The sequence below is a fragment of the Pantherophis guttatus genome, chromosome 5 (assembly GCF_059756535.1).
Source record: "Pantherophis guttatus breed Tessera chromosome 5, ASM5975653v1, whole genome shotgun sequence".
NCBI lineage: Eukaryota > Metazoa > Chordata > Lepidosauria > Squamata > Colubridae > Pantherophis > Pantherophis guttatus.
Genome location: NC_142067.1, coordinates 39,522,683 through 39,539,701, shown reverse-complemented (window position 1 = coordinate 39,539,701; position 17,019 = coordinate 39,522,683). Strand labels below are relative to the sequence as shown.

General features: G+C 31.9%; 1 protein-coding gene across 2 annotated transcripts in view; it reads right to left on the bottom strand.

The window, feature by feature from the left end:
- Positions 1–17,019, bottom strand: part of EPHA6 (EPH receptor A6) — a 429,275-nt gene that overhangs the window by 107,178 nt on the left and 305,078 nt on the right. For both annotated transcript variants that reach the window (XM_034413652.3, XM_034413664.3), the window contains 4 exons: positions 15,672–15,780; positions 12,211–12,281; positions 9,066–9,191; positions 7,405–7,590 (listed from right to left, as the gene is read on the bottom strand). In XM_034413652.3, coding sequence (XP_034269543.1) covers positions 7,405–7,590; positions 9,066–9,191; positions 12,211–12,281; positions 15,672–15,780 — 492 coding nt within the window. The remainder of the gene's footprint in view (positions 1–7,404; positions 7,591–9,065; positions 9,192–12,210; positions 12,282–15,671; positions 15,781–17,019) is intronic.

Here is a 17,019-nt window from a genome sequence, read left to right as displayed (position 1 = left end):
GGAAAAGGAAGTAATCCATTCATGCAAAATCATCACATGACATTTGTCTATTTGATTTTGCTTCATAGATGAAGATAGCCTGTTCAGATATTGTCCTTTTGCAACACTTTGGAAATTACAACAACAGGGTAAAGCATCTGCTTAGTCCTTTCTAACTGCACTGTAAGTTTTTTGTTTTGTTTTTAATTTATAACAGAATCCTCATATCTAATTTTCTACTTCCATCATAAAATGTTAGGGTTAGGGTTAGGGTTAACATCTCAATAACACAATAATATATGGTTATTCTGACTGTATATTCAACTATACAACAAAACCATTAATAGTTTAAAACTGTAAATCAGTATCCATATGTATAATTATATACAAGCAAATAACTTTAGTATATCTGCCAGAATAAATCAGGTTGGATTAAATCTGAATTTCCAATTTATATCATTCTAGGATTTTTCCTTATGTTGTAAACAAAAGGGACTTAATCTGGATGACGATGTGCATTGGAACCATTGAAAAATTTAAAAAGAATGTTACATCTCTTTTCAATTCTGAACACATACTGTACATTTCAAGGACATTGGAAGTTCCACTTTTTGGCATGTGTTTGCAATATCTTAAAGTAATGAAGCTATCAGTCATCTTGTCAAAATAAGCAAGACAAGGATAATGTATGCATTTATATTTTATCCAAAAAGGCTTCCGCTTTAGTTAATCTCTAAAAGAAACTTGGTTTAAAAACATTTGGTTTAGATGTATTATGAGTACAGAATAAAAAATAGCTACCATGTATTTTCCAGCCAATATGAGATGCTTATAATTACAAGATTAATGTTGTAAAAAATCAACAACAAAAACAGGAGATGGTTCTTCCTTTATTAACCGCTAAAGCAAGGATATAACAGAAAAAAGGATCAAGTTTACAGTTGTATCATATAAGCAGCCTCCTTAGGATGTATTGATGAGTTTGGAAGAAATTAGCAGAGACTCTTATGTCCCCTTTTTATTTTATGTCTTCATTATATGCCCACCATGTAGAATGATCTTAACTTGATTATTCTCCAAATAGAAAATAAACCAATATGCTGATGACCCTCTAATGAAGGGAAATAATGTTTACTCATTTTCTTTTGTAATCTCCACCATAATTTAATACTCAAATTATACACTCTGGATCCAGATTATTGAACGTAAATGGCCCAGTTTATATGGTTAGAAGCAAACTGTGAATCAGTTAAGATCAGGCCACTGAGACAGAATATTTTTTGTGATACGCTTCAGTTAAGGACCACATAGCTATTAGTTTTAATTTAAATACAAATATATTTTATGCATAAATGTTACCAGCATTACTAATAATTTTTTCCAATATTGATTATATTTCATTGACATTTTCCCCCAAAACTTATATTTTCAAAGTTACATTCTGAGCCCTCTGCTTAGATCCATTTTTATTACCTTGAGGTGGGAAACAAACTATTGGATTATTTCACAGCAGGTTTAGCCTGGTGCTGAAATAAAATTTAAAATGATCCTATTGTGAATTACTTGTGACAATTACTTATGCTAGAAGAAGCGAAGAAAAAATGATGGGACCCAAATGTATGTTGGTTACTCACTAGATAGTGATTGACATTCTTGCAAATAAATATAACATTCAGCTGAACAAAATACTGATCTTTTACTTTCAAAATAATTTCCCAGTATATAGTATAAGTGTATACAACATGCTGAAATATTTCTCTTTATTTTTTAAGTGCTTTGATCAACAGATCTAAATTTTGATATTCCAAAATACTTATTTTGTTACAATAGTGAAAAAGATTTTATTAGAATAAAAATGTTGTTGTTTAAAAATAAGCATTACTCTAAAATGTTAGTGTTAACTTCATTCTTCATAAAATTGCTGATTGTATTGCATTAATAACACAGTACAATCACAGAATTCTGCATTATATATAAGGAAATACCTAACAACTGGGAGTGCATATACTAACATGCTAATATGTGATCAAAATATACACTGCGTAGGTTGTTTTTGGAAAGTAAATTCTATACAGTTTTGAATTAGGATAAACAACATCAGCATGAAATCCAAAATGGGCACAAAATTCCATTGGAATAGTGAAATAAAAGCAAGTAGCAAAACAGACTGCCCTGAAACACATAGATTTTCCATTCTTAGAAAGTTTATGAATATCTTTTAAATAATATCAATGATTTCTTAAAGCTAACATCAGAAAATTAATATTGCTTTTAAATCAACACCATTGTCAATGAAATCTTGATTTTATTTTTAAAATTTAATTATAGGTTTATGAAACGTTTCAAAAGGGAGTTTTACCTGTGAAAGTTTCTGTAAACTAGTCCATTAAAGTGTTCTTTCTGAAAGGCTGATCCACCTATTTTATCTCACTTTCAGGGTTTCCTCTGAAGCTTCAGTTAGCACTTTGAATAGGTGGAGTAGCCTCTTCTAAATATTTCAAGTTTTGTCTGAGGCTATGATCAAATGCGAAGCATCTCAGTTTGTCTCTGTCTGAATTATAGACACTCTGCAGTGTCCTACTAATAGTGGTGTGAATTTCAGACGCATATTTTGTGCAAAGCTATGATCAAAGTGATCTCAAAATGCATTAAATGTACATTTAAATATAAAACTGAATTCCCGGAAGAATTTATTCTATAGAAAGTTCTCTCACTTCAAATAAATGAAAATAGTTCAGCATCTACTGCTTCACTATTATTAAAAAAGCTAGACAAGAAGAACTGTGTTTGAATTCTGCAGTGAGACAGAATGGTTGAAATGCATTCTGTCTCTACACACTGTAAATCTGTGTATGGTATGTCAATTGAAGAACATTTATTATAACAGAAGTGAAATGGGCCATTCTTTCAGTTCTTTTGTCCTCAACCTCCATAGCCTCTTCCATCCTTGGCAAGTCTGCTACATAATATTGGATGACATTATCAGTTTTTAAGCTAAAGGACAAAATATCTTCTCCCCATTCAATGTAGCACCAAAATGTTATTTCAACACCTTGTACCATAGTCTGCGTATGTCCTTTCTTAATATTATTTTTTTTAAAAAATCCAAAGTAATTTCACCAAAAACCACTTTTTGTCTTATTGAGCAGTAATTAATTAGGGGGCAGAATTCTAAAATCTATTGCACTCAATTAACTTGGGCTTTGTTTTTAAGGCCAATAGATTAAAACATTGTGATGGATCACTTTTCTTACTAACTGAAGCAGTATATATAAGCAAGTGATGCAACTTAATAACTAATGGCTAACAGAGGGGAAAATATCTGCGTCCATACTGTAGATTAGCTAAGCTTTTCATTGTCAGACAGTGATTCATTAACCACTTATAATGTGTATGTGTTAGGGTTCAGTATCAGATTCTATCTGATAATTGCCCCATAATTATATCTCAACTCAGTATTTCTTCAGTCCATAGTATTTTCATAAAGCCAATTTGAACTTTTATATTTCAAGTGATTCCCAAATCAAACTTCCTATTTGGCAGGCACTAGTTTTTTTTAATTAACATATTAAAAATTAACTAATTTTCCATTTAATATTTAAAATTCTGCATAGTATTTTTTGAGTTACATAACAGAATATATTTCTTAACATAAATGAAAACTATAATTCTAGAAAGGGCATACAATTTATATTTTTAATTTCCCTATTAATACTATAACATGGAGCTCCCATGTAACACCTCTCCTGCGCGAGCTGCACTGGCTCCCGGTGGTCTTCCGGGTGCGCTTCAAGGTTCTGGTTACCACCTTTAAAGCGCTCCATGGCTTAGGACCTGGTTACTTACGGGACCGCCTACTACCATCAACAGCCTCCCACCGACCAGTACGCTCCCACAGAGAGGGGCTCCTCCAGGTGCCGTCGGCCAAACAATGTCGGCTGTCGGCCCCTAGGGGGAGAGCCTTCTCTGTGGGGGCACCGACGATCTGGAATGAGCTCCCCCCAGAGATACGGAGGATTCTGGATCTGCGCACCTTCCGCCGCGAGCTGAAGACGCTTTTATTTCATCAAGCTGGCCTCGCCTAAATCTTCTCCCTTTTAAGTGTAAATTTTAAATTTTTAATGTATTTTAAAATATGGGTATTTTAAATTATGGGTATTAATTCAGCCAAATTTATTTAATTCATTTTATTCGATTTTAAATTTTGTATATCTATGTGTTTTATTTCATGGCTGTGCACCGCCCTCTACTTCGGGAGTAGGGCGGTATAGAAATTCAATAAAATAAATAAAATAAATAAATATAACAAAATATCATTAGAGACATACACACATATAAGCACAAAATAAAAAATAAGCCTTATTAAAAGTTTTTTCATTAAAGTTTATGAGACATAATCAAGCTGAAAAAATATTCACTAAGATAATAAGCAAATGCAAGAATATTCTCTATGCTGTAATTATAGACTGAAACATTTCTTTTTATAACAATTAAGAAATAAATTATGTTCTAGAAATGTTTAGATTTTTAAAATATAAAATATTTAAAGTCTTCATAGTTCTGTATCTTAATATTACAATAGACTAGAAAAATAAGTAGAAAATATAATTTACTTGAAAACATGTTATTTAGTAACAATACTGCAAAAGATGTCTATGAAATTCTCATTTTCTCTTTTCCCTTTGCATTTGTACATGTAATATGTATTTTAATGTTAACATATTTGTATTAGGGTTTGGTATATTTATGTACTATTTAAACATGAAAAACAGAAATAAATCTGCTTTTTAAACTAATTCTGATAACTAAAAATCAAGTATCACCAATCAATATTCTAGCTGACTTACCTAAAGGCTAAACTTTCCAGCCCTTTTATATTTATAATGGAGATTGTGCAAAGAATGGCATAACAATGAACAATATACAAATGATGTTCACCAATAAAATGCTCCCTGCTTCTGGTACATCTTAAACACAAATTGGTTTATCTCTAATCATGTTGACTCTAATCAAGTCAGTCCTAAATATAGTTACATGGAAATTAGGTTCTTAGAAGTATATAAGAATAAAATTGTGTTAGAATATCAATTCTAAACATGTTATTATGATCTGCATAATTTAAAAAAATATTCTTTTAACCATGGGTAAATGTTTGAAAAAAACAATGAGCTGACTATTTTTAGTACTTTCCATCTATGAATGGAAGTGATTGAAATGGATTAGATGGAAATTTTATTAATATTATGGACCTTCAAACTTGTTTGGAATGGTAGACACATTGCTATAAGATATTTTAAAACGAAAAAGACACAAACCTTTTGCTCCAGAAAGAGTCCTAAGGGAGGATATGATTCTCCTGAGACAGAAGTAGAAGCTGGGGAAAAGCAGCCTGAAGGGAACTGTTAAGTTTCTAGAATCTATACTGATTCTGCCTTGGGCTCAGCCTTATTCATACTGATAGCTGCTTTCTATTTATAATATGTAAATATGTAAGCAGAGTTTTTCATAATAGCTCTTTGCTATTCTTCTCTTGAGATTCTAAATTTAAGCACTGAATTTAAGCACATGGTCTTAAAGTCTACTCAAAGCTCTCTTGTATTACAACAAAGAGCAAGTTAAGGATGTCATATGTTATTTGTTCAGAATGAGCCCAACTAAATAATTACCTAAAACCACTACTGGAATTATACGATTACTAAAAGACATAGATCTTAGTTCAGGCATCCTATTCCATAATTGCATCCTAATTTTCTGCAATCGCAGGAAAGAATTAAGAACAGAAGATCAAGAAATAATATATAGTCCTTGTAGGTTGCCATCCAAAATTGTTCATTGGAAAGAAACTTTTGCTGTATGTAATGAGTGTTTCAAGGGTGTAGAAAGATCTGCTGTAGGCATCTCTTGAAGTGCCTTAGACACATATCAGAGTGATTTATTGTCAAAATAATTACTACCCAGATTATTTATTCTTTTAAAACTGATCAGTTGACAACATTCCCTTGAGTAATGCTACTTGATTGTCAGTTTTATTACCTTATAAGTTGGAAAAGAAAATTTAAGAAAATAAACCCAATGCCAACAACCTTTATGATCAGTATGAGAATGTAATTTAGGATAGTTAATTATGGAGCAATTGTACTCTAAGGATTTACAGCATCACCCAGCCATTGCTGAAGCAATACATATCCTGCTTCAGTGAAGATATATTGCTACAACAATAATTTAGCTGCTTGATGCTTTAAATTGGTACTGCAGAAATGCTCAGTAACTTGTTACTACTCATTAAGTTTGGTTCTATTTTGTTTTTGTTCTTATTTTGACTTTTATATAATCAAGAAATAAAATTAAAAGTTAAAAAAAGACTTAATCACTGCAGTAATATCAGCACATTTCTCATCTTGTCAGCACATAAATTTTCAGAATGCTCAAGCCAATTTTAAAATAGTAACTAACATAAGGAAGCATTACAAGTCATCAAATCTGATGAGGTGATGATAGGTAGTCTTAATATAAAGCTTAAAAATAAATATGCTTTTTTCAGATAAATTAAATGTATCATGTGGAATAAACTGCTTTCCCCCCCTAATAATATTAGGAAAGAAGCAAAAAAAAAAAAAAGTAGATAGGGGTATAGGCAAACATTTTCCATTGTTTTGACCAGGTAATATTTTTATTCTTATTCTTTTATTTAAGAATATTGCAATGGCAGATATGTAATTTTTAATTTATGAATTCATTCACAGTCTTATTTGAATCATAACTAATATATAAAAATATAACTGATTGTTCAACCTAACTTCTTTAACCTATTTTAAAAAACAAATATCTTGCTAGAAACATGGCAATCTAAGGGTATAGGAAAGATAAAAAGATATAATAGAGAAGACAGAGAGACAGGTTATCCCACCTGAGAAAATGTGGATTCGTTAAATTTTGGTTTCATTCTTCATTGAAGAAATTCACAATTCTTCAAAAATTCAGAACAGTTTCCAAATACGAATATTCAAATTATTATGTCTCAAATTATTGTTATATCTCCAGTATAATTGAAATAACATTTTTGCTTCATTCACTATGTATTGAAACAGTTGAGATGGCATTTGATGATAGATGGTATAAATGTACATTGGTTACTCACTTTATCCAAACTGATAAATGCTGATTTTGAATATGGTAAGTTAATCATTTAAAGCTAAAAAACTGTGGATAGAACTGAAAGTACATATTTGAATACAAATATTTAATATTGCACATATGGTTTCAATGCCATAACTAGGCTTACATTAAAGAATACATACACATGCAATTTTAGATACAATACTTCTTACCTATATGTGTAGATCAAGCACCTTTAGGTAAGGACCTGGGGTGGATAAAGGAAAGAAAGCAAGCAATAGATAATACAGTATATCTTAAAGAACTTACTCTTTGTGACAACTCCTTCAAGGCGAATAATATTTGGATGATCGAACTGTCCCATGATACTAGCTTCTCGTAGGAAATCCCGTCTCTGCCTTTCCACATGTCCACCTTTCAAAGTTTTTATGGCTACAGGAACCTCTCTTTTTCCAGGTGTTTTTAGGCGACCACTGCACACTTCTCCAAATTCACCTAACAGCAATATATATAATTATAACCATTTACTATCTTCTAATATTTTAAATATTTTGAATAAATATATGAAAATATTCTAGCAAAAGAATTTACCGTATTTTTCAGACTATAATCTATGTGTTAAGGAATTAAATTCTAATTCAATTGTGTGGGTGGAAACAGGTTTGTTCTAATTATAACAGACAATAACACTTCATACACTTTTTTAAGAGAAAAAAATCTTATGAAACTCACTGTGGGTTACTTCTGAATATAGATTATCTATCTATCTATCTATCTATCTATCTATCTATCTATCTATCTATCTATCTATCTATCTATCTATCTATCTATCTATCTATCCATTGATCCATCCAACCATCCATCCATCCATCCATCCATCCATCCATCCATCCATCCATCCATCCATCCATCCATCCATCCATCCATCATATAGCTATATTTCTAAACTGCCCTTCTCTTTCAGATTATCTTTATACAGTTGTATAGGTAGTGTTTTTGTAGAGAAACCAAATAAACCATTATTTAAAATAATGTCAAGAAGCTTAATACAAATTGTCTTTATATAAATTTAAAATGTTTAAATAATCTATGAAATATAAAATATTTGTTCAAATATTAAAAAACTTGGGTTGGTGAAATTATTCACACACACACAAATTCTCTCAGATAGTCAAATAGGATTCATTAGGCTATTCCACATACTATTCCACAAATACAGGTAGTCTGGCATTGGTTTAAAATGGTTTGAAGTTATGGCAGCCTTGAAACAAGTTACTTATGACTTTTCTCAAAGTTATGACTATCCTGCCATCTCCATGGTCATGTGATTGTAATTTGGGATTTGGCAACTATTTATGATAGTTGCAGCATCTTATGGTCACACAATCCTGATTTATGACTTGGCTTCTGACAAACAAAGTCAACTGGTGAAGCCAAATTTGCTTGATGATAACAGCCACCTAATGATTTGCTTAACAATCTGATAAAAGTGGTCATAAAATTGGGTTCCATCACCCTTTATGACTGTATCAATTTATGACAGAAATTCCAGTCCCAGTTGTAGTTGAAAGTTGAGCATTACATGTAATATGACTAGTGTTTGAAATAATATTTCTTTAGAGTAGGGTGGCAATGTCTCTTTGCTAGTCAAGTATCTAGCAATGTAAATTGGAATTAAGCAACATTTAGAGGGCTAGAAATTACCCATTTATGTTCTATAACTCATAATAGAAGTTATTTAAGTTTAGACAGCTTTGACAGTAGGGCTGGAATTATTTATGTTCAACTGAGACTCAGTTAAAATCGATGTATTATCTACATATATAAAAAGATTTATCTTCTAGAATATTTGATGTTATTAGAAAACTACATTCATCATAAGCCATTCATACACTTTTTATAGTAATATTGTCACTAGATTATTATAAAAGTGCACTTATTAATCATGGGAAAATTTGATTAATTTTTACCTGCTCCAATAACTCTCTCAATACGAATCCTTGTTGGCTCTATTTCCTTTGCAAACTCATGAACAGCAAGGGATGGATCTTCGTAAGTATCTGGATCAATATATGTTTTGGTTCCTGGGAATCGTACTGTAAAATCAGAAAGGTAGTTTCTGCATTATATACAAATGATTGCAACATTTAAATTAAAATAAAATAAATGAGATCATTAAGACCCATAATGAAATTTAATACTTATTATTGTTCTAAGCTGCCTTGTTATTCTTGTTATTCATGATTGTTTAATTAACATTCATCCCAAACAATTTGTGAAAAGGCTGCATATGGAGAAAGGTAATAGACACTTTACATATTAGCAAATATGCAAATGGATACAATTATAATTGGGCCAAGAAAGAGAGAAAATTAGCTTCATTCCCCCCTTTAATAAAGGTGGGATAAGATGAAGATGATTAGATGGCAGCATGGGTTTCTCCAACCTAAATAATATGGCATTCAAGGATAAATGTGTACATTTTTATTTCCTTTAAGATATATTCATGGAAGAAAGTTTCCAAGCTATTGTGTGGTCTAGCCCTAGCTGATGAAGAAGAATAAAGAAGGCAGTTGGCTACATGATCAATTGTCATTCTAATTTTGCAATCTAGATTACTAAGTAACAGCACTTTTCCTGCTGCCTCAGAAAAACAAGGAATTGTGAGGTCATTGGTACTCTTTGAGGTTGGTTGTTTTCTTGTAGGTATGTCATTACCAAACTTGGTAACATCATCAGTGCTAGAAGGGAGTTGGGTTTGCTCTCATTTTTTGTGTAAGTGGCTTGCCCTGTCAGTGTTGGTGTGAATAGTCTTCATGGATCCTTAATTAGGCTGTTGTCTGCAAGAAACATCTGCAAGAAAACCACCAAGCTCAGAGAGCACTAAAGACTCTATAGTTCAGGGGTGTCAAACTCGTGACGACACATTGTCGTCACATGAGATACCATAATTTTTTCTCCCTTTGCTAAACTGGGTGTGGGTGTAGCCAGTGTGTGATGCATCCGGTCTGCGGGCTGCTAGTTTGACACCCTTGCTATAGTTTCACCCTGAGCTACAAATATTTTCTTCTATTGAAATAAGGAATTATTCCCTTTATGGTGTACGGTACATGATTATTTATTCTGCATTCTTCTCCTTTAACAAGTATATTTTAAAGCACTGCAAATAAAAAAATGATGTTTTTAGATCTGTCTAGCTTTCATGATTGTCACAGGATAACTGATATTTAAACATATGCTATTGCCTTTCATTTTTATACTGAACTCTTTAATCATATATTCTGTCAGGCTATCTTTTTTCTCAGGGGAACATATTTCATCAGTGCATTGACCATGGCCAATATATTTTCAAAAGAATAAACAAATGGGAGATGTTGGGAAACGACGATGAATGATAGGTAAATAATCAGTCTGTTCCTCTGTCCAACTTCAGAGCAAATGGCTCCTTAATAGTCACTTGATTGTCAGGACTTTTTAAATATTTCAATCGTTTTGTTTCTACACATGAATATTAACACTGTATTTATTCTCCTTACTCTTTTAATAATGTAACATTATTCTTCTTTACTTGATAAATTTCTGTTTCTATTGTATTCCACCCAGTGGTGGGATTCAAATAATTTAACAGCCGGTTCTCTTCCCTAATGATTTCTTCCAACAACCAGTTCACCAAACTGCTCATGAAGTTAACAACTGGTTCTCCCGAAGTGGTGCGAACTGGCTGAATCCCACCACTGATTCCACCTTACTGTTCAACTGGTTGGCTTCAGTATAATGACTTGGTGGCTACTGAATCCCCTTAAGCCTAGGGTTTTAAAAGCCTTACTTTTTTCAGATTTCAGTCCATATTTTGTAGCACAACTTCTGGAGAGGAGCACGATGAGGCACAGAATTAAATGCAAAAAATTACTGAAGTGAAAATTTAAGGGAAACATTTCATGAAAGTATGGATTATCCCTACATGTTAAACAAAATTAATGAAAGTCAGCTAGGAGGAAGACTTGAAAGTACTAATATAAAAGTCTGCCTTTTCTTAGCTGCTTAGGATTCTAACTAAACTGACTCATTTGGATTTCTGAATCTTGACCAGATACTTAATTAATCTGTATACTTAAACTGCACTGTCTTTAATATTTTAATTGCTCTACTGGCTTATGCTTTCATTACAGAAAATATTTGGGTAGCTTTTATTTTGGCCCCTAATCATGCTATTTCATTAGACTCTCTAGGAGAGAGTATCTAGGAGAGGTATTAGTGTAATTATTACATATAGTACAAATAGACTTATACCAGTAGTAGGATTCAAATCCCGGTGCTACCAGTTCGCTACCGGTAGCGCACGGGGGGCACTCACTCGCTTTGGTAGTGTGCGGCGCTTCTGTGCAGAGCATTTTTTATGACGTCTGGATGGATGGGCAGAGCATCCGTCCCCACCACTACTGATTCGCTCAAACCAGGGCGAACCGGTAGAAACCCACCCCTGATTTATACCCTAAACTGTTAATTCAGACCATGTTGGTGTTAGTTTTAAAATGTTGATGAATTGTGGAAAGAAAACTATAGAAAAGTTAGAAATGACCAAAGAAGAACAAACATTTTTTACAATGTTTGAACAGGGGAAAATCAAAGAGTTTGGGGGAAAAAAATCATGTAACAAGTATCAGGTGGAAATTCTTGTAAACATCTAAATGCTAATGAGAAGTATTTATTTTGCACACTTCAAAGGTGAACAGAATTATTTTTCCCTAAAATAATATGGAATAAATGCTAAATTTTTAAAAAACACCTAACAATGTGTAGAAGTTGTTTGCTATTTGGTTATTTTGGCTTGGGTGATCTAGAAGCTTCATTAGATTTATGATGCAGTGGTTGTTTTAATCATTTCAAATTTTCAAAACATTTTGTAGGAATAATGAATCTTCCTTGACTTTGAAATGAGTAACTTTTTTCCTGCAAAAATTTCCAGTCAGTTGGACAAAGATGTAAAAGATAATTCTAGCTAGGACATATTGTAAATTGGCATTATTAGCTTGATATGCAATATAAATGCAAGTTAAAATTACAGTGGTAAAACGGATTTAAATATTTTTTAAAATTTCAGTTACGTTTGCTTACAATTTCCATTTTGCAAATTATTTCTTCGTTTTTCTTCAGACTTCATTTTTGCCTTGATATACCACTGGCATCTTTAAGAAAACAAATACTATTTTACTTTTGTCTTAATGTTATAAAATGAATTATAATATGCTATTTATATAATAACCATAAGAGTACTGCATTTAATTGAAGGGGGGCTAAGAAAACCAACAATCAAATTAAGGTAGTAGTTAGCATGTCTTATTAAAATATATTGTATATAATAGATACTAAAATGTATGAAAAGGATTCCAGTAACATATCAGTTAATTAAACTTCACAAGTGTTAAATGGTGCACACATTGTTCATATGTCTTCCAAGTATATTCAAACAAGGTTCCTTCCAAAGGTAAAAGCTCCTTTTAGACTGATATTTCCCACATATAGTTAGAAAGAAATAATTGGTGTCTAGCACTTGAGATCAGACTGAATGTTTTTGAAAGCTTTTTTTGTTCATTATCAAGGGCTTAAGTATCAAAGCAGGTTCAGGATTTTGAAATGCTTAAAATTACAATTATAATCAAAACATCACATTTTCTCATGCATGGGAATATCTTATCATCTTATCACTTAAGTTAAAATAGCCGTAAATAAACCAGAAGTTTATTTATATACTGATTTAATTTCATCTTTGCAACTTAGTAGTAAGGTTGCACTTCCCTGCTCTCTAGTGACCAAGAAAACTAGGTTACATTTTGGGACAGTTGTAAAGGGATACATTTATTCTCTAATTAGAAGTCTTCAATCCCTGGGCAAGATTGTGTCATGGCTGAGTTATACCTGAGTACATTTTTATTTTTTCCAAAGGAGCCAATATTTTGGATAATTGGAGACACCAATGTGGCGAAGTCAAAATCTGTTCATAATATTGAATATTTTGTAATCAAAATACCACTGGTAGATATTCTTAAGATCTAACATCAGTTTTTTTTTTATTCAGTAAGTAAAAATCTTTAAAGCACATCTGCCAAAAAGGGGAGACACCTTTTCAAATTCCGAAATATAGACATTCTCTGAGCAACCACAACGTATCGAATGTGGTATGCTCCATGTCATCAACCATAATTAAATATCATGTCCTTAAATCAGGATTTAAATTTGGCAATTTTAGATCTTTGGCCAATAGGTGGCTCACAAATAAATAAAGGCCACAAAGCCTTAATTATCTATTATTTATAATAATATTACATAACTAATCAAATATTATATAACTTGCAATCCTTACTTTGAATTATCTGTCTAAGAAAGCAGCTTTATCATTAAGTTCATGAAACAAAATTCAGTTCCCACTTAACCTATTCATAACTTCAGTCTAGTTTGCTCTAGCAGAACTACACAGAGGGTAAGTTTTCACATTTTTACCTACAGTTATATACAGCTTCCAAATCAACTTTCAACTTTTCTACAAATGATCTTTTGGGATAGTCTTAAGAGTCATGTTGGATCAAACCAAAGATTTATATAAGGCTAATTTCCACAATGGCTAAACATATATAGGGAGCCTAGCAATAGAAAAGAGTCAACTCTTGTTCTTATTTGAGTACTAAAGATTTCATAATTTCACCAAACTCTGCACAATCTAATAATATAATAACCTTTCTATTACTTTCACCATAATTAACTATTGCATTCTATGAAATTTATCAGCTTCTCACCTCCTCCAACTAATGTTTTTATATTAATACCTTATAAACTTTTGGTTAAGGACTAATCATTTAATCAAGCAGAGATACAGATGCTTATGACCTTCTGTTTCTTCAATCTACATAAATTCATAAGCAACCATAAGATTCAGTGTACAGTAGCATCAAACATCTTTTAGCACAAAGAAGGAAACACTTAGTCAAACCTAAATTATGCACTTTGAAATTTGTTTCAATTCCAATAATAACTTGACAATTTTATGTGAGTTGACTTATTTTGTCTCATCTTAGCATTTAAATTTCAGGAAATAGTTCATTATATTTCATAATGGAACAATTCCATTGAATGTAGAAAACATAGAAAAAATATAGAATGGAGAAAAACTAATTTTTTTGCCATGTTCCTAATATTACCTACTAAATCTAATACATATGAAGAAAATCTCATATATATTTATTTCTCTTACCACAGTAATAACAAGTCTGAGGCATTATATTAGAATGCTATTTACTGTGCAATTTTTTCTACCATGATAACTATTATGATTGCATTTATTTATTTTGATTTTGTTTTATCTTGCCTTTAATATTTTTAGATGTAATTCAAGGCAGTGAACATACCTAATACTCCTTCCTCTTCCTATTCTTCCCTACAACAACCTTGAAAGGTGAATTGAGCTGAGAGATACTCATTGGCCCAAATAAATGCCTTAATAAAAGGATTTGCATACAATTTGAAAGTTAATTGTCACAATTAGACAATTAATAGTGATATCAGTCATTTTGAATGAAGAGCCTTGTTAATCGTGTTTATTTTTCATATCACATGAATCACAGGAAAGTTATACCTTAAACTCAGTGTAAGGGAGAACTGTATTTAGAAACTTCCTGAAGAAGTAGAACATAGGAACAATGTTATCCCAGGAATGTGAAAACTACAAAAACTTAATAAAATGTAATAAAATCATGGAAAGCCTTTCGAGAATTCCATTCCCAATTTTATTCATCAAGGAGAGAATAAAACACTTTATGTAATAATATTATTATGGCCAATTGCCGTGCTGTAAATTCTTAGATCTAAGTAAAAGGCAACAATATTTGATAATGTTCATTTTCAAGAAGTGGTTGCTGATGGGCAGATTTAAAAAACGAAATTGAACAAAACTAGGTGTTTAACTGATATATCTTCTAAATGTCCCAACAGTAAAATTGCTAAGTTAAAAATGAAGCACTTGATATTTTTTAAGCAATGAAATAACCTTAGGTTTGATAAGATGATAAGTATTCCATATTTTTTTAGTAAATTAATATCATTTTTCCTGAGGAAATGTTCTTTACATTGAGTGCAAAAATTCCTTAAATATTTATCATCTTCCTCTGCCTTTCAGAACCAGTTTGGAGAAACACAGAAGCTATTATTTCCTAGATTTCGATTTAAGAAACATGCAAGGTTGCCACAAGTGCCTAATATTTTATACAAATCTGACCTACTCCTTCTGCAAAGCCTTTATTTTTCCAGCATTTACACAGATCTTTGATTTGTTACCATCAAATGGTAATCATAGTTTACAGTGTAGTCAGGAGAGGATATTGGCTCACATTTTGAAACTTCAGCAACATGGTCAGGTTCTGTGCAATTTGTTTATCATCATTTTATGTAAGTAATACAATATAGTTTTAATCTAAAACTGAGGAAATTAGTTCTTTATGTTACTTTAATCTATTATAATCAGCAATTAAAGTTTAGAATGGCACATGGGTACTTGGTTCCATGGGGAGTTGCAGGGTCAATATTACCTTCCAGTAATGAGGAAGAAAAGAGTGAGAATGACTAGAAGAGTGAATCCACCCACAGCAGCTGTGGCAATGACCAGAATCTGCCCTTGTTCTGCTGCTATATCTGAAGCTGGAAAAAAAGACACCACACCAAATAGAAGTCAATTTTTGAGCAATACCTTTAAGGAGAAATTACAGTCCTCTGACAGACCAGCTACAACCTCAGACAAAAAACAGAGTTATTAAAAACTTTGAGATTGATTGGATAGTTTAGTAAGCCTGAAATAACATTTCTGATTTAAAATGGTGGCACTTTGAGCAGAAGAAATATTTTTATTTGTTCATTTTGCATGATGCCAGATAGCATTATAGGGATATAGAAACACTCACTCTACTATGCATTATGTACATCATTCATAACTTCCACAACACTTCAAGTGACATTTTATCCTTAAGGCAATCTTGTGAGATAGACTTTTAAAAAAGCTTGTGATCTAAGCCAGAATGTTAAACAAATACTGGGTCTCATTTCCAAATCCAGCAGTCTATTTTTATATATCTTATAACAGCCTGGTTCCTCTGGATATATTTTGTACTGAATATAAAAGATAAAGTGGCTTTAGCATGCTTACAGACATTGAATATGCTATAAATATGCTACACTGTTAAGAGTTTGGAGTAGACCCACCAATTGGAAAGGAAATGAAATATGTTTGGTTTGTATTTTAATAGAAACCAACCTAATTTTCAGCTCCTAAACTAATAAATGTACGAGAATGTGATTCTCTTCTGGTTTTCACACTGTTCTCAATTTTGTGATATGGTACTGCAATGTTAAAAAGTCTGTATTGTGGAAAGGCATGTTGAAATATGCATAAAAGAATAGTATGAAAAAAAAAAGAGAGTATACATTACACTCAGAAATAACACACAAATATTCGCATAATACCATTTTCTGCAGAATTGAAAGTTCTACCAATTCTGTCAGCAGTATTGATATTTACAGAGGTGCCCAACGGCTTATCGGGGGAGAAGCAGAAAGGGATGAACAACTGGCTTCACTTGGAAGAAGGCATAAAGATAATTTGCCCGTGATTCATGGCTCCAAAAGTATAATGAACTAGAATATATAGTCTATGTTGCCTATATTTTAAGATATTATAGGAAGTAAGTGAAGAAAAACATCTAGCACACAGTGCTGTTTTAATTGCTTTGGTGTAAGTACAGGCAGTTGGGGTTTCTTTTATTAGTCTGAAAAACAGACTCAAGAGGAAGTCTGTAAGAATGAAAATTGTAGTCTAATATTATGAGCTTAAATTCAAAGACTACAGCTGTATTAGAGAGAACTGCAAATTCAGATAAAAGGAAA